Source organism: Cygnus olor, chromosome 1, assembly GCF_009769625.2.
Source record: "Cygnus olor isolate bCygOlo1 chromosome 1, bCygOlo1.pri.v2, whole genome shotgun sequence".
Lineage (NCBI taxonomy): Eukaryota > Metazoa > Chordata > Aves > Anseriformes > Anatidae > Cygnus > Cygnus olor.
Window position 1 is genome coordinate 95,235,417 of NC_049169.1, and position 24,999 is coordinate 95,260,415.

General features: G+C 44.6%; 1 protein-coding gene across 2 annotated transcripts; it reads left to right on the forward strand.

The window, feature by feature from the left end:
* Positions 1-3,132: 3,132 nt before the first annotated feature.
* LOC121076375 (phospholipase A2-like) lies at positions 3,133-24,784 on the forward strand. 2 transcript variants are annotated; one of them, XM_040570659.1, is made up of 4 exons: positions 3,133-3,365; positions 16,409-16,574; positions 21,629-21,735; positions 24,555-24,784. In XM_040570659.1, the coding sequence occupies exons 1-4, from the start codon at positions 3,317-3,319 to the stop codon at positions 24,716-24,718; spliced, it is 486 nt and encodes a 161-aa protein (XP_040426593.1). In that variant the 5' UTR covers positions 3,133-3,316; the 3' UTR covers positions 24,719-24,784. The 2 variants fall into 2 exon arrangements, with proteins under 2 accessions (XP_040426593.1, XP_040426601.1); XM_040570667.1 differs by lacking the exon at positions 3,133-3,365 and adding an exon at positions 12,967-13,336.
* Positions 24,785-24,999: the final 215 nt, after the last annotated feature.

Consider the following 24,999-nt stretch of genomic DNA (forward strand, 5'->3'; position numbering starts at 1 on the left):
TATTTTCATTGTTGCGTTAATTTGATGGGAGGGTGAGGGAGTGTTCTGGAGTTAATTTTGGTTGGGGAAAGAAAAAAGTGTCCATATCTCTTTCTGTATTCAGGGAAATGTCACTAGCAGCAAATATGTTTGATTACATTTCTTAGGAAATTCTTGGGCTTCTGTGAACTTTAAATATTCCTTTACTTATCACTGGGGGACACAACACTCCATAATTTGGTTAGCACTTTGCTTACTTTGCACTTATTTATCCTAAATCACTGCATCCCTGGCCAGACCGAGTGGCATGTCTTATCTTGGAACACTGTTTTCTAGATTGAACTGTTTAATTCTGAGGCCTTAACTCCCTGCATTTATAAGAATTTATTAGAAGAAATGAATCCTGACAAAATGAATGACTCTGTGGTGTCAAGGGTTCTGTGAGTTACCTTTGAGAATGACATGGAAGTAGGCATTGTGTATCTCTGCTGGGTTTTGCTTTGTTTGAATAGGTGTTACTTTGCAGTCCAGTTCCCTAAAAATCAGGAATCTTTCAGTATTGTTTCTTCAGTGATTTTTTTATCCTATTTCATAGGGATCAACCTACTTCTCCTTTTATAACCATCACTACAGTCTTTACAAAATGAAACAAGATAGACTCATCCACGATGCTGAAAACCGGGATCACCAAGGAAGCTGCAACACAAACTGTTCATTCAGGATAACCCTCTTCCCCCTGTTGTTTAGTAATTTTTCACCTTTCCACCTAAAAAGGCTTTTCTCCCTCTATGATGTCTGAGCCAATTCTAACCCTGTGAGAGGGGCTGTGGTATTTCTTTATAGAGTCTGAGGATAAATGAAAATCCTTGCTGCTGATATGTACTAAGTTGTTGTTTGTTTTTTTTTCAGTCATTAGTTATCTCTGACTTACCTACGTAAGGCGCAACTGCTCAGCTTGTCATCTCTCCTTTGTCAGAAATAGTAGAGCATGCAAGCCTCAGTTTGGGTCAAAGGGACCGGAAGGTGCTTATTCAGCACTCTGTGAGAGAGGAAACACTGCTGGTTATTTTATCTAGTACAGTGATTTTTCTTTTTTCCTTTCCTAGGAGTTGGCAGAACTTAATCTGTGCAAAGGGAGTTCTGCTTGCTCTCTCCTCTTGTATCAGACACCAGCTTCTCTGAAGCATGAATTGCCCTTTCTGAATGCTAACGTTCTTGCTTCCAAAACATGTATTGTTTTGGGTAGGAAGGGAAGTGTTAGAGGTGCTCTTGGTCCTTTCTTGGTCGCTTTAAGTATCAGTGAAAACAAGATAAGATTGCCTACTTTTCTCTCTCTCAGATAAATGCTTCTGTTTTTCTGTGCCCTGAAATGAAGAAGAGGGGAAAAAAAAGCCTTGATTTGAAGCATTTATGTAAAATGTGTGTTGCCTTTCAAGTTTTTATTTTTTCACTCTTGTGTAGAGGTTTCTCTATCAGAACGGATTTCAGAGAGAAAGAAGCAGGTCACTTAGAGGGCTATTTCTCTCCATGGTTTGGGATAATGGGTCTGCACCTAGTTCTCTTGGCTCTGTAACCATGTGCCTTGCTCACGGTAAAGACCGGGAGAAGAATTCTTGGGCTGCCAGCTTGGGCCCACTAAGTGCTCTTGGAAGAAGGAAGCAGCACGCAGGCAGATCCTCATGTCGTGTCCAGAGGTTGGCTGCATTCAGAGAAGCTTGAGGCCTGTGTGCGTGATATATACATATCTGCAAATGCAGACACCCTCACTCAAAAAAAGGAAGGGTGCTCCAACTCTGTAAGAAAGTGGTGAGATGAAAGGCTGATTTGTGTCCCTCAGTACCTTGTGGTCTGACCATGAGAGATGTTTACTGGTACTGGCTGAGCACTGGAGATAGGAGGGATGAGGCAGATACAGACAGTGAGATCAGAAGAGATGTTTTCTTTAAAAGGAAAAAAGAAATCCTTGTGTGTCTGCATATGTGTATGCAGGGGAGGTGGCACCAATCTATCATACTTACATTGCACAGCGAACATGAAGGTCTATCAAAGGGAAAGGAGAAACAAAAAGGAGGAAGAATCCCTTCAGACTGAGTGAGAACTGAGGACTCTTAACAGCACGTGGAAACAAGCACCAAGGACTCCAGTTTAACTCTTCCTGAGGTACTGCAAAGGTCAGCTGCTGCCCCTCCACCACAGTGCTGCGTGGAGGTGGCATAGCCAAGTGGGTGAACTCTTGTGCTTACAAGAGAAGCCCACAAAGGCTCTGTCCTATGAATCCACTATATTACACTCCTCTCCCTTTCTCCCTTGTAAAATTACTACTTTTAAAAATAGACATAGGGATAGATTTTATTTATTGGTCAGGTTTAAGCAGTGAGTATCAGATGTCTCTGTGCTCCTTGCTTGCTGTGTCCAGACAGAGGATGAGGTGGATGCTGATTGATTTTTTGCAAAGGATCCAAGCATCTTTCTAGCCTCAGGTTTTCTGATGTGAAGATCAAAAACTTTCAAGAAAACGGGAACATTCTGTTCAATCAAAATTAATCATTATTTAATCAAAACCCTTCTTAAAAACAAAACCAACCAAACAAATGAAGAGCTAGTGAATTTTTAATGCCTTTCTTTGTCCAGCTTACTCAGGCTTTTCATCTGCCTCTTTTTAAGTGTCTCACATTAAGTGATTTTAGAATACTGTCTTTTTTTAGCTTGATGTTTGTGAAGAAGTTAGCCTCCCAGTGTATTTTGTATAGCTGTCCCTGGAAAGGAAAAACCCTTACATATGTAACTTTTTAATGGACCTAACCATTACATTGTTAACTTGGGCTAGTTTTCCGTATCAGACCTGCATATTTTTTTTTCAATTTGTTGTACCCATCAAAAAATTTGAGGGATCCAAATATGCTTATAACCTTTCAAAAAAGTAATTAATGAGGGAGTGTTTCCACAGGACTTTGTTAGTGAGGCTTCCGTCCCATGTTACGATTTATGTGTTTGGACCCTTACTATTAGTTCTTTTTTCCATTTAGCTTCCAGAGCTGAATATACATGTAGATTTTGCTGCACAATAGAAGAACATTAACATGAACTGTTGTTGAGGACCATTCCCTGTTGTAACTTCACCTTTATTGTCCTCACGATACAAGGGTTAAACTACGCCATCTCTGTTCTTGGAAAGATGGGAAAAGCCTGGTGAAGAAGCAGCAGGTGGTCTCTGGAAGAGCCATCTTCTGCTTACTAACTGCTTTGAGGAAACAAGGCAGTCCCTGGTCAGCGGAGGGAGTCCAGCTCTCTGCCAGTGCCCATCGTGGTTGTGCACTTGTAAGCTCAGTGGAGACTCATGTTAGCTGTAACAACTCTCAATAATCAGGTGTCGTTTGCACTGTCAGGTGAGTGTGATTGAAGGTGATCACGTCAGGTGATGAAGCCTTTCCTAGCAGTGTAAACTGTAATGTGCCTTGAGTATGTTCATCAGCTAAGCTACTGAATCAATACTGTACCGATGTATTGTTCTGTTTGTGTTTTGTTTAGGCCAAGTACAACTCGTACATTTAACTAATATTATTCCTTGGGAATATTTCTCTGTATAGTCTGGTAGTGGGCACTGGCAACACCTCTTTATGCCAGATGATTTCTGTGTAAATTCACTGAGGAACCTCTCCTTATCAGAGGATTTGCCTGCAACAAACACATGTAAAGAGCGTCAGAGCTGACAACTCACTGATTTAATTCACCAGTTAGTCACTAAACTGACGTGGTGTGTTTAGAAGCAATGGCCTGATGAGACCAGGAGTGTGCTGGCGTTGCAGTGCTAATTTTCTATGATGCACTGGCTCTGCTAGAGCCTTTCTGCCTATGGGTAATTTTGATACCAGCCACCAGAGAACTAGTTCTGCAGCCTCTTGAAGTCCTTCCTTCTACCTTCCTGGGGCTCGGTCCTGCGCTGTACCATGCTTCCTTACTGCTATTGATTCCCACATTTAAACTACTTGTGTGGGTGATTTTATGATCCCCATGAAATTATGGGTGTTGGACAAATGACTTAAGTACATAACTTTGGTTGATAAAAGGGTGGGGTTCATCTTTACCAGAAATGAGCTCTGCTTTCTGGAATTGTCGAAGTAGTGTTTTTGTTGGTTTTTTGGCAAACAAATCCATTTTGCCTTACATTCAAGTGAATCTGTTTAACTAGCCAGTCTTTACTTTTGCACTTTGGTGTTTACTTCCACGCCAGCAAAGCAGCAGAAGTAGTATAAAGCCACACCGTCTGAGCAGTACTAGGACTGCTTGAGTTTTGTAAAGGTCTTCAGGTTCTGGAGGGGGATTAACCATCCACAACCAGTGAGGACATCACAAAGGGTGTCAATAGCAGAATGCTGCTGGAGAAGTTAGATATGCCACCTATAAAACTGGGAGGTGAGGTAGAAAGACTGGTGAGTGGGGCACCAGCTGAAGTGGGAAATGAGCAGTCCTTTAGAGTAGGTTGCAGGTTCTGGAGCAGCTCCACCATTCTGCTTGAGCCACTGCAGACGTCCAGAAACATCTCTGAGGGCTGCATTAATTGTGTGAGGGGTAGCACAGAAGATACATTGTCATTTCCCCTACTGGCTGTAGCAGCCATGGCTGTCCTCCATGAGGAGCCCAAGGGAGTGTGGGGAAAGGAAGTCAAACCTGTTTTGGAGAGGGTAGGTGTGGTTTATCTCCAGCGACCTTTGTGAGCTGACAGGAGTGTCATCTCGTGAGCAATAGACCTGTTATTCTCCTTTTGAGTCTCCTTGCTTCTTCCCCCCAACTCCTACACTGATTCTCCCCTCTCCACTCTCTCTTTCGTAGTCTGCTTTACCATGATAAATAAACCCAGAAGGCCTAAATTCTGTCCACATCCCTGTTATGCACCCAATTGGGTGCATTGGAAAGCCTAAAGCTAACTAACTGAAAGTGCCAGGCGCACGAACCCTTGTTAGGCCGTATAGCTATGGCCCTGAATGCCTTTAGAGCACTGGAACCCTTTTCAGATGCTGCTCTGTCAAATGAACTGTTTATGATTAAATAAACAAATCCAGTGTTTACAGAATGAGAAATAAGACCTTAATTTGCAGTAAAGAATTTACGTAGTATGTTCTGGGCTAAAGGAGCTCTTGTTCCTGCCAGCTGTCTAGTTCTGTTAGCTCCATTCCCCGGGTCATCTTTCCTCCAGGAGATGCCAGTAGGGGGGATAACTAGATACTCTAGAACTATAGAGTAGGGATACTAAAAAGATAAGTAAACATGGACCCTCAAATGAGTGTTGTGAAATGCAGTGAGGATCCAACTTTATCATTTTACCTGGGACGCTGGCTCGAGATGTTTTCCAAGAAGTCACCTGTAGACTTTCCTATTATATTTGTCTGAAGTATATTTAGTTTGGGACTTACTTAATCTAGCTCTTAAGTGAGACAAGCTTAAGGAAGCTGATATCCATCTACTTATGATTATTGTCTTCCCTTCTTTATAACTTCACAATCTATTGACCGGCTCAAGCCAGGGTTGCTGAAATAGTAATTCTTATAATTTTAATCTAAATAGACCTCATACAGGACAGGGACTCTGTTAGTGTCACTGCTGAAGGGAGCATCACCACCTAGGCCTTTGTCTAGACTACAGTTTGTTTTAACCATTGAAGGCACTGCTATAAAATGAAAAGAGGTATTATGTACCAAGAATTCCTGAGGTGATTTTGCAAGGGATGAACGAAATATAATGGGAAATGTTCCTCTTTGTTTTACAATGACAAGACTAATCTTGAAATCTTGTAGATACGTTATGCGATGCCACTCTGTAAAATTGACTGTCACCTGTATGTGATTGTTTTGAATCTCGGTGCAGTGTTTTCAATCAGTAGTCACTTGGTGTAATGAAGAAGCAGTTTCTCACTGATTCTGCCTTCACAATACATCTCACAATAGATTCCTGTCCCATTTATGGTGTTTTCTGTAGTCAGTAAGTATGCACATACATAGTGTTTGTAGACCCAGACTGATGTGTTTTAGCTATTAATGGAGTGGCATAAGAAATTGTCATAAACAGAATAAGAGTAAGTTTTTGATATGCAATGGGAATTTTTTGATGTTTATAATGCAGAGTCAGGCTAAAATGAAGGTGATCAAAGGAAAGCATTGGAAATTAGAGATAACATAGGACTTTACAAAAGCAAGGTTTGGAAAAGAAGTCTGAACTGCAAATAATAAAGCTGATATTCTTTCTGGCCATGCAGAAAAGTAGATAGTTTCATATTAGTGATACAATGATACCTGTCCTGAGACAGTATTCTTCTTGAGCTTGTTCATGCAGAAGCACTTGTTGGCTGGTTTCCAAAGAAACTGAAATTTTCTTCTGAAAATGAGGTTTGTTAAGTGAGACTTCTTCCCTAATACTGATTGCGAAGACAAAATCGTCTTTCAAATAGGAAATATTTGTTTCCCATCATACTATTTTTCTAATGATAGATTCTGCAATACCTGAATTCATTGTATTACCAGTGTTGCTTCATTCTTGAGCTCCACTTCTGTATGTCTTTTAAGTAAAGTTCTGCCTAATCTTCTCCTGGTTCCTCCCAGAAGAGCACTTTGAAAACTTTCCTGTTACTGAATACTACACAAATCTTCTCACAGTGGGGAAAAAAAATGGAAAGACTAATGAAGAGGTAAATACGTTCAAATCATGAGCAGTTAAACCCAGAAAGACAAGAGCCAGATTCAACAGGAAATAATCCGGTCTGAAAATAGTTTATGGTATCTTAATGCTATGGTGGTTGACACTGCTTTGTGGGTATGTGACGCTGAGGAGATGATGTAAGTAACTCATATTCAGAAGTTACAAGGAAATGCTTCCTTGTTCAAGCGTTCCTTGAACAAGGAAAGAGTTCAATTCCAGCATGACTGCATCTCACATTTAAGGGCTTTAAGTATAAATTTAAGATTTTAATGTTATATGTTAATTCTGTTTCAAAATCTCATTGTAAGACTTAAGAGAAAAATAAATAGAAACTCAGGGCTTTGTTGCTTACCTAGGCTCAGGGATTTAGGGAATTTGTTTTTAAATTGTTGTGGTTTTTAGCTTGGTTTAATTTTTAAACTTCTGATTGTTTCTGAGGCAAAGAATCTTAGCACATGAGTCTAAGAAAGAAATATCTTCTCAGAAATCACTGCACCAATATATTTAATGTCTAGAATTACATTGTTTTTTATCTTGGTATAGTGCATTGAGGCTGACAAATTACCTTTTCTGAGGATTTATACTACAAAGACTTAGGAAGATGATGGTTGGAGGGAAAGAGTCAGCCAGTAAGACCTTTCCACTCCTTACTTTTTCCCAAATGTGTCCTGCCATTAGCCTGTTGATATCAGGCTTGCACTCAAAGCTCTGTACAATGGTACAGAGATACTTCAGCAAACAGCACAAGGGAGCCATGAATATACAAGGAAAGATGAATGCACAAGTACAGAAATATGGTGATGGGTAAAAGCTCAGACTTGACTCCTTGTCCCCAGTGTTGGAAGAAAGAAATGTAAATTACTGTTCTTTTCCCTGTAAATATGGGTAAAGTACAGTAACTGTAGCCAGGAAAGGTATGGAAAAGGGAACATGAAAGAATAATATCCTTTTTCTTTTTTAAAAAAAAAAAGTGGTGACTTAGAAAACAAGCTTTTGTGTTCATCTGGGATTAGCGTAAAGCAGATCAGCAAAAATCAATTCTGTAGTAATCTCAGGAAAAAATCTCTCCTCATACAAACAGGAAACAAAGCACCAAAGACAATTCAGTGTTGGTTGAATGTGTGAAGCCTTGCTTGTCGTTATGCAAGACAGGATGGGAAACATGCAAAGCCAAATTTAAACTCAACAGTGGCCTGTTGTTCTGCTAGGGAAAGGCAAACTGCAAAACTGAGAAAGTGTGAAGGCTGAAGTATCAGTAACTACAGAGATTATTGATGAAATGTATGTATTAACAGTTAAACTAGGGACATATAGAGGCTTGTAAAACCATTTCCAAGTGATGCACTTAAATTCTATGGACAAAACAAGTGTTAAAAGTGTTTTTGGAAAAATATCTTCTGTGTAAATTACCCCAAGAAGTAGACTTGTTGTTTCACTCAACCCAACAGAGATTTTTACAGAGTACTTGTTGAAGAAAAAAAAAGTATTTCTAAAATGATGGAAGAAATTAAGCAAGTAGACAGAATCCATATCCTGAAGTACATGAAGCCAGGTAGCCAGCTCTGATAGCCCTAGGAAACTCAGCCAAGATGCATGTTTTTCCTGGGCTCAAAAAACTTGAAGAAAACTCCCTGAAGAGATGACTGTCAGATGGGTGCAACAACAGAAATATGATCTGACTGGGGAGAAAAAGCACAATATTCCTGCAGCTTGGTGCCAAGAATTAGTATCAACCGTTTGGATAGTGTTCCTTTACCATGCTAAAAGACTAGAACTGGAGAGGGGAGTTGAGAATGCTTGTAGGGAGCTGCCTTAGGGAATATACAAACCCTGGCAGCAGCAGTTAGGAATTTTCGTGGAATTTTCAACTATTAAGCAGTGACTGGCATCAAAGAAGTGGTGAGGCATTTCAGGAGGTGCAGCTTGATATCACATTCCATACTGTCACAGCCAACAGCATGCTAAATTAGCACTTAAAATTATAATTGCACTTTATTTAAGTGTGGTCTTATGGTTACTGTAAGTAACTATACTGGTTTGAGACAGGTAGGAGAGCCAAGTAAAGGTTAAAATCTTTCTATACTAGTAAGGAAAAGGCTACATGAAGATACATTCTTGTCAAGATTAAGATTTGTTCAGGGTAAAGAGGCAGTTTTACTGGGAGTTGAGCAGATGTCTGTGGGGCTTGGAGCCTCCCCTCTTAGCACTTCCTCACTGTGGCATGAGGGTTGTTGGCCAATGTACTAAGCTAATCAACGTTCAGCCCGCACTAGCATCAAGCCCTTGCCTAACCAGTCCTTGGGTGCAAAAGGTACAGGCTTTGGTTTGGTAAATCCTTGTCACGTAAGGGAGAAAAGGACTGGCAATGGGACTGCATGTGTGGTCAGTTACCCAGTACAAGCACAAAACATGAAGGTGTAATACATGGAGCATGCCCTCAACCTGTGGCTGGTCAGACAGGAACGAAACACAAACCCAAGAGGTGACCGCGATGACTAGCTCAGAACATTGTCTTTCCAGCAGAACAAATTGCAGAGCTGTCTCCTCCCTTTCTCCTGAAAGGTGGAGCTCTTTTGGCTGTGCTGTTTTTTTCCCTTTCCCAAATCTTTTTATATACTAAGTAGGAAACACAGAAGACAACAGTTTCCACAGCAGTGAAGAGGTGATGAGTCACGAAACAAAAACAAGGTAGTGGTGGCAAATATGAGTGTTGCTGCAGTAGTGGATGCATGTATAGAAAAAGAGAGGTTTTGAAGGGCCTGTGAAAGGATATTCATGATGTAAGTAGAGTACAGTATTTGAATTTGGGATTGATAATTCAGATTGTGATTGGGGAAATAGTAAAGAAGAGTTTCCCAATAGGGTACGGGGGGTAAAGATGTTTACAAAAGCCTGGCCTGACTAAAAGCAGAGGGATTCCAGGAATCCTTAAGAACTTGCCATGTGGAGCACTGGTTGATGTCAAGGAAAGAGCAGCTAAACCCTTGTTTTCTAGTGTCCCTCCTAATAAATCTACAGTAGTAACCTTGAGCTCAGCTATCCTTCAAAAGGGCTACAGGATCACAAATAATCATGGTAGCACCTCCAGGGAATGCGTGATTTCATGTTTTCTGTAGGAGCAGGAATTTCACCTAAGATTTAGCCTACTGTTGGCTTTTTCTTTATTTATTTGGATATCAAACATAAAAGATGCAAGCCTGTAAACTGGATGCAGCCTAGTAAAGCAATCTGGATAACGGAGGGGAGATGGTGTAACATATCCCCTTTTTCTTCAGGAAGTCTGTGTGAACTTCCATGTGCTCCATGATCTAGCCAGGACCACCTGGTGTTATGAATGGAGGCTTTCAATAAGTAAGAGGGCCCTTTTCCAGGTATTCTGGCACCTGAGACTTGAGACAGTATGTGTGAACCTTGAAGCTGTTCATGATGGAGGTGAAAGTAGTAGGTTGGGACAAAATGTGGAAGGAGAGAAGTGCAAGATGGCAAGTGCAGAAAGTGCAGAAGCAGGAAATCTAGCAATTGATGGGGAGGAAAAAAAGGGTAATGAAGCCTGAACAATGGGGAAAATGAGAAGCGAAAGCAGGCAGCGTTAGGAGCTGACTAAATGTGTAGTAGACTACAGAGATAAGCACTGCTGCAATAAGGGAGCCTTGGAGTCAGGACTGAAATATACTGGCAGAGCTGAGAGAGAATGATGGTCTAGAATAGCCAGGGTTGAAATGCATTTTCAAATCTGGAAGAAGAACTTTATGTGCTCCTGATTTCTATTACACCTTCCCCATTCAGGCCACCTCTTCCTCTGTCTCCCAGTCTCGTTTCTGAGCAGTAGCTATGAACACACCTCTTTACATTCCTATATCCAATAGCCTCATGTGCTACCTGTTGTTACTAGTGAAAAGTGAAGCTCAAGCAGGGCAATATGCAAAATGCAAGTGAAGCAAGTGAAACCAAGGAATTCATTTGTTGTCCCTAAACAGTAATGAATATGCCCTCATGATCCCAGCACATTTACCGTAGTGTAGTAAAACCACTATTAGCAGTTAGTATATTTGTTAAAGTGTTAACTTAGGCAACAGCAATCAGTCATTGCAGAGATAAATAAGAGACTCAACCAGTCAGCAGTTTGAAATAATCACAAGAAAACAATACATTAATTCTGCTTTCAGAATTTCAGATTTTTCAATTCATTTCCAAGTTAAATTTAGGCATACTTCCCTATTGTCCTACAGCACTCTTCTTCAAACAGTGCAGACGCATTTGGCTATCAGAGGAGTCTGTGTTTCTTCATTTTGTGTTTATTGCTGAACTGGAGAAGCATAAATAATATCTTCAAGGGAGGGGAATGTGAGAAAGAAAAACAATAGAATCAAATTTTAGTCTGAACATTTATAACACCTTTTTTTAATTGGGTTTGCGATTCAGGAAGTGTTTGATACAAAGATGTTAAACGTAGGTGTTCAAAACTAAATGACTCAGATAAATCCAAGCTATAGAATAGACGGTTTGAGCACTCAGACTGACTTTGGAGATTGCTTATAGTGATGGACAACCTGTCAAAGTTAGGCAGCAGGTTACAGTCACTATATCAGAGCTCATTTTCCTGCTAGAGACTCGGTGAGGTTTCCTTAGCTGTGCATTGCTATTTCCACAAGTGGATGTTGGTTACTTCTTGCCCTGGTCCCTGATTTCCTTGTTCAGAGAGTCAGCTGCTGCGTTGCAGACTGGAGGTCAGAGTGCGAGCTGAACGCAAGGCCACGTAGACAAGGAGCCCCTGACCTTGACCTGCAAGCTACTGGGACGAGATACAGCGTTCAAGCTGCCTGCCTCTCAGTCTTTCAGGCAGTGCGCTGTTCCCAGTTTGACCCCTGGCTCAGGGACCCTGAGAAACCAGTAAAGCATCTGCAAAAGTCCCTCACACCTCTCTTTTGGTCCCCACTTGAGAAAGGGACCTCTCAGGTATCTGTCAGAGGTGGAGTTTGCTCCAGCGGGGGTCTCATTCAGTCAGGCCCCAGGCAGTGCTTTAAAGCTTGTCACCCTGCTTGCACTTCCCATTTTGATCACCTGCATCCCTGGAGCCCTAGAGGAAAGCACACCCACCCTCCAGCATCCTCCTTCCGCAAAGTTATACTATTAAGGTTAAATATTAGCCAGCAACGGCTCAAATGGGACTTGGAATCACCACTTCAGTATAATTACTGGAGGGAGTTCCTGAGGCAGGAGACATAAGCCACGCAACTCCTGCTGGGCCCCGGCGAGGCAGCGGAGGAGCGCACACGAGCGTGCAGCTGCGTGCTCTGCTCCCTTTGCCTTTCTCCTTTTCCTGCTGTGAGCACGGGGCCTGTGGCAGTGGTGGGTCGGGGATTTCAGTCTCACAGTTACGGTAGGGTTGTGCTTGCCCATCAGAGCCCTTGGGAACAGAAAACATCAGAGCTGTGCAGCTGCCGAAGCTGCAACTCCCTACCCCATCACTGAGCCTGCTTTGACCAGCTCTCTGGTCCGGTTGCCTTGTATCCCTAAAGATGCCCAATACATACCATTTTTTGAAAACTTGCTTGGCAAAGATTGCCAGCTGCTGCAGCTGGACTGCTCTCAGCAGAAGGCGGCCCAGGAAACCCCTGGCTGCTGACCTTTGATTCAAATGCCAATATTTAGCAAGCAAATATTTAAAGGCACGCCATTAGGCACGAAGGCACGGCTTTAACATGGGAAACTCCAGCGAGGGGTGCAGCTGAGACAGACCCACGCCGTGCAGGGGAAGGGACGAACAGCCTTCCTCCCCTCCTCTTCCTCTCTGGCAGAGCATCCAGCCGTGACCACCAGCAGCGGCAGTGCGATGGGGCCACCACCTCTCCAGTTCAGCTGCCCACAGCAACTGGTGTGACCGGAGCGTGTGCTGGCCCCATAGACCCAGCCCTGACTGCTGACCCACATACCGAGGAGTGTTCAAAAAAATTAATTAGTCTCAGTCAGGTGCAGCAACAGGCTGCACCTAGAGGATATTTTTCCCTCTGGAGTGGCCCAGAATTAGCTCTGTTGGTCAGTTTATAATTAGATACTTGCATCTAAGAGTACTTTTTTTCTGTTAGATGTTTCTAGTTTTGTCTCCTCTTTTTAAAATGTGAAAAATAATCAGTCTTAAAATAATATATATATATATACACACACACATACACACACCCTGAAAAGAATGATCTATAAAAAGAGAAAATCCCTGCCAGGTGGACACCACAGCAGAAAGCCCAAGCCGCAGGCGGCGCAGTGGCCGGCTTCCCTTTTCCGAAGCTACTCAGAGGTTAACCAGGGTCTGTGAGCAAACAGCTTAGAGAAAGAGCCCAGCTTAGTGCCCAGGGCTGTCCCAGGAGGCGATAGCAAGCAAACAGGGGCAGCCCGCACCCTCTCCAGCACAGCAAGGAGCTCTTTGGGCAGGGCTGTGACTGAGGGAAGTTTCAGGAGGGGGTGTTTGGCTTTACAGGCATATGCGCACAGATGTATATATATAAAAACCCTGCAGACGGAGCCCGGGAGGGTTGGCAAACACACCCACACCTTGGTTCGCCGGGCAGCGCTCTGGGCGTCCCCGCAGCTGAACGCCAGCGTAGGGGAGTGTGCGGGTAGCGGGGATATCTGCCCATGGGCTCGCTGCTGCTGCTGCTGCTGCTGCAGGCAGGTGAGTGCCACGTCCGTGCCCCATCCTTCTGCCCCTGCAGCCCCCCTGCCCCGGGCAGCTTCTCCCCTTGCTGGCAGATTTACCTGGGTCATCCGTATCTTTTGGCTGAGTATAAAGTACTGCTTGTCTTTCTTTTTTCCTTTTTTTCAGCGTTATAGTGCAGGGCTGTGTAAGCAAGCCGTGTGCCTGCTTCTTTTCCATGGTGGTTTACAGAGCTGCTGCTGCTGTACAAACATAGGTCATTTTCGGGGGGATAATTTTCTGCTACAAAGTTGTTGGTGTTTGTGTTTCTTTCCAGAAGTATCTTCTTTTTATACTAATGACTACGGAGTGAGCAGATTTCACTCCATGCGAAGTTCAAAAAGAAGAAAAAAAATCCTATTTAAAAAGCCATAAACGTCTGCTGACATAAAGCCCCTACACACAGCAGCAACGTGACTCTAAATCAACAGGTCTGAGGTTCCTCCTGCAGTACAGATTTAAAATTAACCCCAAAACGTTGCCTTAATCTGCAGCAAAGGCTGCCTGTGTCCACGGGAAATGGCAAGTTTAAGCTGTCAGATCCATCTCCACTCACCCCCCTGCAGGTATGTTTTCTGCCGAGGCTCCTATCGACAGTAGAGCTAATGACCGGCCACGCTCACGGGAGATGTGGCCAAGTTCAGGCTGCTGGCGAGACTCGGACTCTTTCAGGGCTTCCACGGCCACGTTGGCTCGGCTGCCCAACATATTAAAACCAGCTGCAGTTCTTGGTCCACTTATTAGCCGTGCGCCTGGGTAGCGAGGCGTACTTGCTTGGGCTGACCCTGAGCTGCGGCAGTGCAGTGTCGGCTCAAACCCCAGCTGGCTTTCAAAGAATGAAACGGAAACATCAGACACTGCCTGGATGCCTGAATTATTTCAAGCTCTTGCAGAGCACACAGCCTTAAGCGTTTCTTTTGGACTCAATTCCCCCTGGGTCCTTTTCTCCGCTTTCATGAGTAGCTCTGCGCTGTAATTACAGTTCCTTGATCCTCGGAGATAGCCCTGAAAGAAGAGCGGCCTTTCTTTCTCTGGGTGAGGCACTGAGATCTTACCCCAGCCTCGGCTGTGCTCAGCCAGCGGCCAGTCCAGAGGTCCCGTCTAAGAGGTCAGAGAAAAACAGCAAAAAATAAAAAATAAACCAAGCTCCTTGTCAGGAGGCTTGAACGTCGACAAAGACGGTTTTGTTTCCATTGGAACATTTACAGCCTGCTTCAGTCTGCAGACCTCAAAATTATTACTTTTTGCCCCAAATGCAGGGCATTTGACCTGTTCCAGTGGCATTACCTGCGATGTCCCTGGGGGTCCCCAGGGCCGAGCCTGCTGCTAACCCTGGGGCACCCACTGTTTAGACAAGGGAAATAGGTCGCCTCTTCATTTTCTGAATAACACGGGTCTAATGTGCTTTTACCACAAAATCTGAACACTCGAGTAGTGTTTAGGTGAGCGGATCTGTTACTTTTTCAGGAATGTGCACTTAATCCCCGAGGAGCGCCCTGAGAAGCATAAGGAGGCTGTGTGAAACCCCGAGACAGAGAGCGCGAGGCTCTGCTCACTTCGGAGCCGGGATTGCCAGGGGGAAAAGGATGGGGGAAAGTGCTGTGGGCTGGGCTGCGGCCCCACGTTTCACAGAGAGGAAGCAAATGGCTGACTCGTCATTAACGGGGACAGACACACATTGCCTTCAGCGGGGTTTTGGATCAAGCCCAGAGCATGGACCGGAGTGCAAGAGGGGAGAGGCCCAAGGAAAGGGATTAACTGGCTGGGTTTTGAAAGGAAAGCAAGAGTTTTAATAACCGTATTGCATCCCCGGGTGGTTTAGGGGGTTAATTAGTCCACATACACACAGGGCTTTGCAGAGGCCTGGCATGCTGAAATATCAGGGGCTATTCAGCGTGGCGAGGGCTCCCCGCTCCGCAGCTCGAGCTGCATCGGGACCAAGCACACCGCGAGGGCCGGCCCTTTGCTACGGCTTCTCCTTCATCCCGGGCCAAGCGCTCACCCAGCAGGGTGCTTAGGCGAGCGGGGCAGCCGGTCCAAGGGGCCTGGTGCTGGCAGCGGGTGGCTTGGCTGTACGGGGCAGAGGAGTTGCGCAAAGCGCTCAGTTCTTCACGGTGAGCGCGGGCAGTAATTGCTAACCACTGTGCGTTGCTGTCAGTAACGTGACGATAAGCATCAGAGGCCGTGCTGTGAACTTCAAAGCGGTTTGAGTATTAGGGGCAGGGTACCCTCGCTTTCTGCAACAGTTGCTGGAACAGAGAGTCTGTGATTTCTTTTAAATAAGTAAAAAATCTTTCAAAATAACATTTGAAATCACCATAACGTGGTTTGAAAGACTTGTAGCTCGAAGAGCTCCAGACCAGTTTAGGTGGCTGTCTGCACACTCTGGCAGACACAGAACTCCTTTTGTTGTTTTATTATTATTATTATTTATTTATTCAAACTCATGCAGCCAACATACTGTTACAACTTAAATGGACCGTAGTAACAGAAGTGGATGTAAATGATGGCATGGTATACCTTACAGGCCTGGGGCAGCTACAGGCAGCTACCTACAGGCCAGGCAGCTATTCCTGTATATAAATTAATAGCACTGTCACCTCTTTGTGATCCAGAGAACAGGTTAAAATATCCTGGATAGTAGGGAAGACTTGGATAACGCAAGACGTTGGCCAACAGAGAAACCTCACCTTTTTCTGCAGATCCCAGGTACAGCCTGGCTGTGTGCAGGTCCAACCTGGGACACCACAGCTCATCCAGTGCGTTTTCCCACATTGGGGACACCGTTTCCAGGTGCAAGGTGGCCCCAGGTGCAGCACAGCTGCAGTCACACACTGGTGCACCGGAGCTGGGAAGTCTGGCTTGATTTGAGCTGACTGCTTGGGGTCTGCTTGGGTATTTCTCCCCTCTGCAGGGCAAATGTGGTGGCCAGTTAGATTGCCCCAGCTGCGCCCAAACAACCAGTCAAGACCCAAAATCTCCCTGTAAGGATTTTAAGATCAGCATCCGGCGTGTTTAATCCTTGTGTGAATCCTTGTCCTGTCTTTGCAGTTTGGAAAGGCGCCCTGGGAAAATCCCATTCGCTGCACACCCGAGGAATCATTGAACTGGCAGGAGCTATCACATGTGGCACGGGGCGGTCTCCCTTGGCATATATTGACTATGGGTGCTACTGCGGACTGGGAGGACAAGGCTGGCCTAAAGATAAAACAGACTGGTAAGAAGAACCTCAGCTGTGTGTCCAAAAGCACTGCAGATCTCCTTGCTCTTCCCTGCCTGTACTCCTGTGCCTCCAAGGACTCGTTACGGAGGGAGCTTAGTATATGTCAGCAGCACTGGGCAATTGTGAGAGAGGAGGCATGTACCACCTGGTGTAAGAACGAGGCTTCAGCCGCCTCCTGGATGAGAACTTTGCTCTCGGGAGCTGGCCCTATGGGGTGGAGGGCAGAGGAGGAACCAGGATGAGAGTTCCTGAACTAGCTGCGTCTTTATGCACAGAGAGGGGAGTGACCCAGATTGTTTGGACGGTCATTTCACCTGGTCCTGAAAATGACAGGGATGGGAACTTTGCTGGTTACCTTCTGGAGGAATCCAGATCTTTGTGAAGGGTGGTCAAACCTGTTGCCTTCATCACCTGTTAGTTTACACTAAATCAAGCAAGTACAGCGGTGTAGAGCATGGTGTTATTTCCCCTTTTCTTTCTTAGTGGGGGATACACTGTGCTTTGTATTTCCAAGGCTAAAAACAATGAGTCTGTAAGGTGTTACAATGAAAGGCTTCTTTCTTGTACTTTGCCGCCAGTGGACATGTAAATCTTTATCATGATGGTCTCTGGGGTGCTCTGAGCCCTTGATTTGCAATCTCATCTGGTTTAAAACCTCAAAGACAGAGCACACAGGTCTATCTGCTTTTATCTGCAGTCAGCAAGCCAGGTGTTACCCACACACAAGTGCTGGTTTTTGCAGGAGGGAAGGCAGTGTGTAGCTCACTGGAAAGGAAGCTGGCTGAGTCTTCCAGTGTACCCAGCTCTTGGAGACATTGCATATTTCTACCAAATCAAACTTTGAATAGGGAAGTGGCAGGACAGAAGAAGGAGAAAAAAAAAAGAAGGGGTGAAGGGGAGAGAAAAGATGCCAAGGCTAAAGGCCAAATCCTCTGTGTGGGTATAAAGCAGCAAGTAGCCATTTAAGCCAGTAGAGCTCTTTTCATTAATGCAGTGGGAATTTCCCTGCCAAAAACACTCTCTTCATATCCTGGTTTATATGTGCATGGCATCTATGAAACAGTGGATATGGGACTTACAAATAATGAATGGCCGGCCACAAAGTGTTATAGGTGTCAGGTCTAGAGATTTCTTTTCATTCTCAGTTATATCTCTTGATCTACTTATAACCATCTAGAACCATGCCTATAAACCTGTTTATTATTTTCATTATCTCTTTACCAACTCTTATAACCAAGCCTTTAATGTAAAATATGACTTCACTAATTCAGAGTACTTCATTAGCTGAAGGCCTGAGTGGAGTCACCTAGAAGCTTTTTTCCACAGATGTTCAGTGACTCCAAATTTAGGCAACTGTGGGAGATGAAAATGCTCAGAGCTCCTGAAAAACAAAGAAAAATCTGATCTGGTATTCATCAGTGTGGGTTTCTGCTGCTGTTTGATTTCTATGGGACGTGGATTTTGTCCTAATGGCAGAAAATAGGGACTCTGCAACTGGAAATGACTCAAAAATACCAGATAGATAGTTTGTAAAAAGGAATCTCAGTCATTTAAGTACATTCATTACTGTTGCTTAGCTGAAATGCTTGGTTGTGAAAACAAGAAAAATACATATTTTGTTTTAGTTAGGTTCTTAGTTAAGAATAATTGGCAATGACACACTAGATCTAGCCCTAAAAGTTTCTAATTTATGTTCACTAGAGGAATCTTCTGATACCTGTTAGTGCAAACTACTGCAAAAATCAGCGTGGCTGGGTATCCCATGCCAGTTAGTGACCGCATTATTTTCCATATTTACCATTCTAAAAAAGCGTGATGTGGAGTGTCAAAGCTATAGGCTTTGAGTGACAAATACTGGTGGAAATGACTCACCCCTTGACACTTCTTTTGTTAGGGTCTCAGTAAAGTACCTAGGAGTGATTTTTCTTGTGAGTAATTCAGTCAATCTGTCTAGACAGGTCTAGAGTGTTTCTAATCACCTCTCTTTCATGGGGAAAAAAAAAAAAAAAGTGTGTCAAGTAGGTAATCCTTTTATGAGGTTTATTCCGCACACTGAGTTAGATGTAGTGTTGCCAGTAATTACCTTTTCCCTTTTGTTCCACTCTTACAGTCCCTTCACTTCAAGACATAATGACATCTCTTCTCCATAAAGTCAATAGATATGTTTCTCCTTCCCAGTTCTATTTCCTGGATTTTTGCACCACAGCGCTGAAAGGAGAGCTGCTATAATGCCTGCATTTACCTGGACTTGTAGTCCTATTTATTTTTTTTTTTAATCATCCTGGAAATGTTGCCCCTGCACTTCTGCCTGGGTTTTCCAGAAGGAAGCATGGGCACCCCCATTTATGTGAAGCAAAACCATCGAAAGCCCAAGCAAAGGTATTTAGGCAGTGCTCAGCTTGCACTGAGCAGCATTTTGTAAAGCAGGACACAAAGGTGCTCAGCACCTCCCTTGAAACACCGACACCATGAGAGGCAGGGCAGCATATGTGGCTCATCCAAGTCTTGGCAAACCCATACAGAAGAGTAAGATTTCCCTTCAGCTACTGGTTTAAAGCAAAGCACAGGGGTGGCTGTGCTGTTAAGATGACAAACACAACGTGACAAATTCTTACCTTAGCAGCATTTGCTCACTGCAGGGTCAGGCCAGCCAAAGCTGTCTGTGGCCATTAGGGCTGTCCCCTCACACAGGCGTGATGAATGGGTTGCTTACTAATACAGCTGAGTTTGTTTTTCGTACTTGTTGACCAATGCTCTGCTGTGCTGTTTGTGCTGGTCTGGCAGAGCATTAGCAGGTTTTTAAGAGCTTTAACACCACATTTTGACCCAGGTGCAGAAAAAGGCTTTTCCAGACAGGAAGGGCCATCTGAAGATGGCAATAGGATGGCAGGTTTCCTCGTTCTTCATTCCTTGGCAGGTCTTTCAGAGCATCTGAAAGATGCTTGTAAAATATGAGCTAAAGCCTTCTCTCTCCGTGTTGGTGTCAGCCACATGTCACCCTGCTGCAGTTATGGGCATCGGGAGGAAAATGTAAGTGGAAGGAGAACTGTGCCCCAAATCCTGTGGCTCTGCAGAGTTTATGCAATCACCTGACTTCACAAAGCCAGCTAAGGAGCATCTTAAAGAGCTATCACACCTCTTTAGTGCTCATTTGGTCATCTTTGCCTGATTTGCAGACCATCTTTCACCTCTTCCAAGATCTGTTCCCACAGATCTCTCTCTCCTCACAGGAAAACTTTTAGATATGTATATCCCATGGGGTTTATTCCCATTCTTAAGTCCTTTGAGGAGGTGGCGTGGAGGTAGATACTCGTCTGCTGCTGTTAACTTCCATTTCACTGCGTTGTGAGTAGTCTGGTTGTAATCATCTCGCCCGTTTCATCTTTGCAGGCTGAGAAGAAGAATGGTGTTGGGTTTGCAGACTCATCTGTGGGATGAAATTGCTACTTTAACTGCTAAATCTGTCAGTCAATAGGGAAAGCACACCAGTCTGAATTCAGGGTGTGTATAAGCACAGGGCTTACACAAAAGCTAAATTTTATCTGACTGGCCTGATTCTCATGTTTCTTTTACATGATTTACCTAATCTAGTTGCAGTGATTTTATTAGGATTTGTATCAGTGGTAGATTTTGGTTTTTGCACTTCAGATCTCTTTCTTCTTGGCTTTATCACTTCATGCAGCCTACTGGCCTTCATATCCATAAACCAGTTTCTAAAAGGGCAAGAATGGTTCTGCAGCAGAAGGTGATGAAGTCTGTGATGTTCCTGAGCTCTCAGGTGAAGTGCTGACAGCTCTCAGTGGGTCCTCGGAGAAGCCCTACTTTCTGCACAGGGGAGCTTCATCCTTGTTGCAGCATTGTTCTGTTTTTCCAGAGGGATATATAATGGTGGGTCCCAGAGTGCATCACAGAGCTTTTTATTGGCTTTTCAGATGCGTTGTCCTCAGGCCTTGAAGATGACAAACAAGGTCTTCAATTAGACCTCATCAACATCTTGAACAGGTGCACATCTAGGACTTAAGAGCTTCTCTAAAAGCCTTCTGCTCCTCATTTCTCCCTGAGGCCAACCTGCTTCAGCACTTCCCAGTTACCAGAACAGTTCCTCCATGGTGTCCCTATGGTCCTGCAGGGACAGCTTCTGGAAGTACAGGAGATCACTCCACCTGAGCTCCAGCCTCTGACCTCTCATTCTTGCTGTAACAACCTTTGTTATCTACCATAGGAACTCCTGAAGTGCTAAATCATTTCTTTTAATGATTTTCGTCAGTCTATTTATTTTAATTTAATCAGTCTATTTTAATTCACCAAACTACCAAAATAAAATTCAAGTGGGGTGAAGTTTTCCTATATATCCAGAAGTAATCAATAGTGGGAATTATCTCACTGAGTACAGTCTGTAGTGCAGATATCAGTGGCTGAGTTAGTCACCCTAAGCCCCCTCTATGGTCAAAGAAGAGCAGTCAGTATCTGCCATGCTTTTCACCTACGTTAGATCTCTGCAGTAGGATAATATGAACCGTGCCCTGGGCATGCATAAAGGGAGCCTAGGTCAATCCCTTACACGTAGATGTTTACACCTAGGGGTGTAAAGTCTGGATCCCACCTTTGAGGGTCTGAATCCCACCTTTGAGGCTGATGGGTTTGTAGCCAGCTGCTCATTGATGCCAAGGAAGGAAAAAAACATTCTGACTCCGGATTCTGTGTTGGGTCCAAGCCCAAACTGGTGAGCCATGGTCACGCACCTCACCGTAATGCTTCAGCCCCTGGCAGTGAGCGGGATTACCATGTCCTGGGTATTGACCACACCTTTCTTTCTGGGGACAAAAACCGCAGGGCAAGAAGAAACATCATGGTCTTGGGAGCAAATATGGCATTAGCAAGCTCCTGAGCTTTCACGGAGATGCCAGGACACTCTGCTCATTAACAATTTACTGACAGAGCTGTCATTAGCGGTGCCTGAGTGGAACACCCCTGCGGCACTTGGAAACCCCCCAAGCAAAACCTTGCAGGGTGCCTAAGCCCAGACTCTGCCTTTTGTTCTCCCTAAGGTGCTGCCACAGGCATGACTGCTGCTACGACAAGGCGGAGAGAGAGGGCTGCAGCCCCAAGGTGCAGAGATACCAGTGGGAGTGCAAGGAGAAGGCCGTGCAGTGCGGTAAGGAGGCTGTCGCCTGCATCGGGTTCGCTTCCCTCCCTCCTTCAGGGGGGCACAGGCTGACATAAAAGCTCCATGTGCCTCGGAGGTGGGTCTGTGCATACCGAGCTGGTTTTAAAACTGCTTTGGGCATCCTTCGTTCTCCTCTGAGCTCTCTTCCTGTTCCTGGACAGGTAAGGTAGGGCGCCAGCCTTGTGAGGGACTGCAGCCTGAAGCCCTCAGGTTCCAGCAGGATTTTGAAGCTTGCAGATTTGAGTGCTCTCGAGTGCCGCAGGCACATACAGCGTGTGTAGGCTGTGCTCAGCTCTGCAGCTGGTACCCAGTCAGGAAGGTCTTGAATTGCACAGTCACAGCCCGTCAGTGGCTCACACCAGTTTGTTTTGACATACACCAGATGACTCCAGTCTCAGAATTTGTCACTTCTATTTCTAAGTCTTCCAAAAGTCCCTGATGGTAAAATCTATTGTGGAGCTCCTCGGAAGTTTGAAAACAAATGTGAGAGTAAAACCTGTCCCCATACCATCAAAGCTATTGCTTGAAGACTAAATGATTATTTCTATTTTGTTAGAAGATCATATCCTTGTAGTGCAATCCTCAACCTCTCCAGCAGCTGAAAACCTGCCAGCAGATACGGGATGTGGCACAACATATCCACAGTAGCTCCTGTCCGAGTGCCAAAACAACCTATTAAATAGAGGGTGCTGGCTGAGGAATATTTTGCTAAAGTCATAACTGCTCTCCCTCTCATTCATCCATATTTCCATAGCTGTCTGGTATTTTCTGCTAGCTGTTTTGATATGTAACTATTTCTTTTTTTCTTGCTGTAAAGGAACAACCCCAGTTGTAGATGTGAGACTTAAAGAGTCCATGAGATGTGCCATGTTTGCCCCATAAAAATGCACAGGGCTGTACTTGTTTCAACCTGGCTAACAAGTGTTAGTTAAACAAATGCCATTAATTCCTTAGCTATGTCCAGGCAGGGCCTCATAAACATCCAGCAACTGTTCTCCATGAGGCTTCAGCAAGCTTCACTTCCTCCTACATCCACCACAGGGAAGAACAACAGAAATGTGCCCTGAAGACAAATTTCCTAGGCTGCAGCACAGCAGGTTTTACTGAGATGTGAAGGTGTAATGTCTGATTGCATTCAAACTAAAGGAATAAAGAGATTTCAAGGCATGTGTGCTGGACCTAGAGAAATGATGTCCAGAGAAATTACAAGCAAAACTGCTTTCACTGTCCATGCTATGCAAGAGGAAATCATATACCTGTGGCCTGGCACTATGTCATAAACACAGGTATTTTCAGAGAAATGAAACAGAAACTCATTTTACCTGGGACTTCTCACATCTTTTGCTACTGCTATGCAGTTCTGTTTGTGTAACGAAAAAAAAATTGGCAAAACCATATATTTCAGTCCAGATATGCCATCACATGTAGGTGAATTCTGTTCAGTAAATATCCAGAATACAGAAAAGGCTGTAAGCTGCTGGGGCTGGTCAAAAAAAACTCTTTGTGCTCTCACAGGACTGGCTGCCAAGTCAGGCTCCCATACTGATGTTAGGCTGACAGTGGTTGGCATGGCATAGGGAGAACTCAAGGAGCAGAGGGCAGGGAGAAAACCTGAATGGTAGCTAAGCAAAAAATGGACTTATTGCTGAGTCCTCATGAAGGGGTCCCTTAAAATGTTACTGGTAGGTGCGTGATTCTCTTCAGAATAGCTTAAGAAATTTGGGCTCTTCTTATTTATCCGATATAGGGTTGGTCCAGCAAAGTCCAGTGAAATCTGGAAAGATTTGTATGCACGGCAGTTGGTTTTGGATCAAAGCCTGTGTGCACTGATGTGAAATAATGCTTTAAACTTTGCCTAGCGCAGGGTTTGGAGGGAGATAGAAAATCTACAGGAGCGGCCTCATATAAACAAGGCACTGTGCTTTTAAGTAATATTAGCTAACAGCTGCATATAAGCTACCTCGAGGTGGGATGGGCTTCATTAACCCAAAATCAGTCATTTGCAATGGAGCCACCTGAGCTAGCTGCCTTGATGCTCTCTGTGGTCCTTACCTAGTCATGCAGTTGTATGGCTGTGTGGTGTATAGCTCCATGTGTAGGGTTTAGATCAGGGTCTGCAGCCCATGACTCACAAAAATCAGGTAGCTGACCCCGCTGCCGAATTCTTCAGCTCCTCTGCTGTGATCAAAGAGGTGAGAGCAACTCACGGGGCATGACAGAAGGGTGCCCGGCGGGTGCTGCCATGGCCTCGGGTTTCCAAATGTCCAGTCCTCTCCTGAGAATGGTCCCTCTGGGAGACTCTTCCGTTCAAACAGCATTTTTCTTTTGAAATTGGTCTGATCTGAAGAGGGAGGAGTAAAAGCTGGCTTAAGGAAAATGGAGGATTTTTAGCTCAGGCTAAGCTAAAATAATTTTCTTTTTTAGCTTTGGTCGCTGAACTAAAAACCCATCGTTCACACAGCTTTGGAAGCAGGGAGTGCTCTGTGCCAGGCACATCTTATAGGCATTGCCACTTTACATATAGCTGCCACTTTCTGATGCTCCTGGCCACAGTTAAGGTCAGACCCACTGACAGAGAGGGGATGGGGAGGATCAGATTCACACACAACACAACACGTTGGTCCTGCTCTCCTCCTGCTCACGCGGATGGGGTTTTCTGCGTAGCAGCTGAGTAACCTCCTTTGCCTCCTCCCACAGCCTGTGTTCCCCAGGAACCAATTTGTTAGAGACTTGCTCACTCTTCAAAGTGTTTCCCCCCTTGGTCCAGCACAGCATCCTTCATCTTCTGTTCACATTTTCTTTTGCAGATAAAGTGACAGACCGATGTGAAAAAATGGTGTGCCAGTGCGACCAAGAAGCAGCCAAGTGTTGGGGAGAAGCCCCTTACAACCCACTCTTCATCCTCTGGCCAAACTTTCTGTGTGGACAGACTCATCCCACCTGTCACTTCAGCTACGGGGGGGAAAAGTAGTCTTGTTAGAAGCTTTCCTCTAATCTGAAGGCACTGGAATAAAAATTGTACCTCTTTTCCCTGAGCTAACAATGGTGTGAGAGAATTTCTGTCAGGTAAGGGCTTATGGGGAAGAAAGACAGGGCAAAATGTGTGCCTCTTCCAAATACCGAAGTAAGGATAAAATCTGATCCCTTCTGTGCAAAAGGTAAGGACTCCTGTGACACTCCAAGCAGATCTGCGCTGAAACTGAGTGTTCTCGGCAGTGTAGCAAGAGCACATTGCCAGTCGCCAAATGGCTT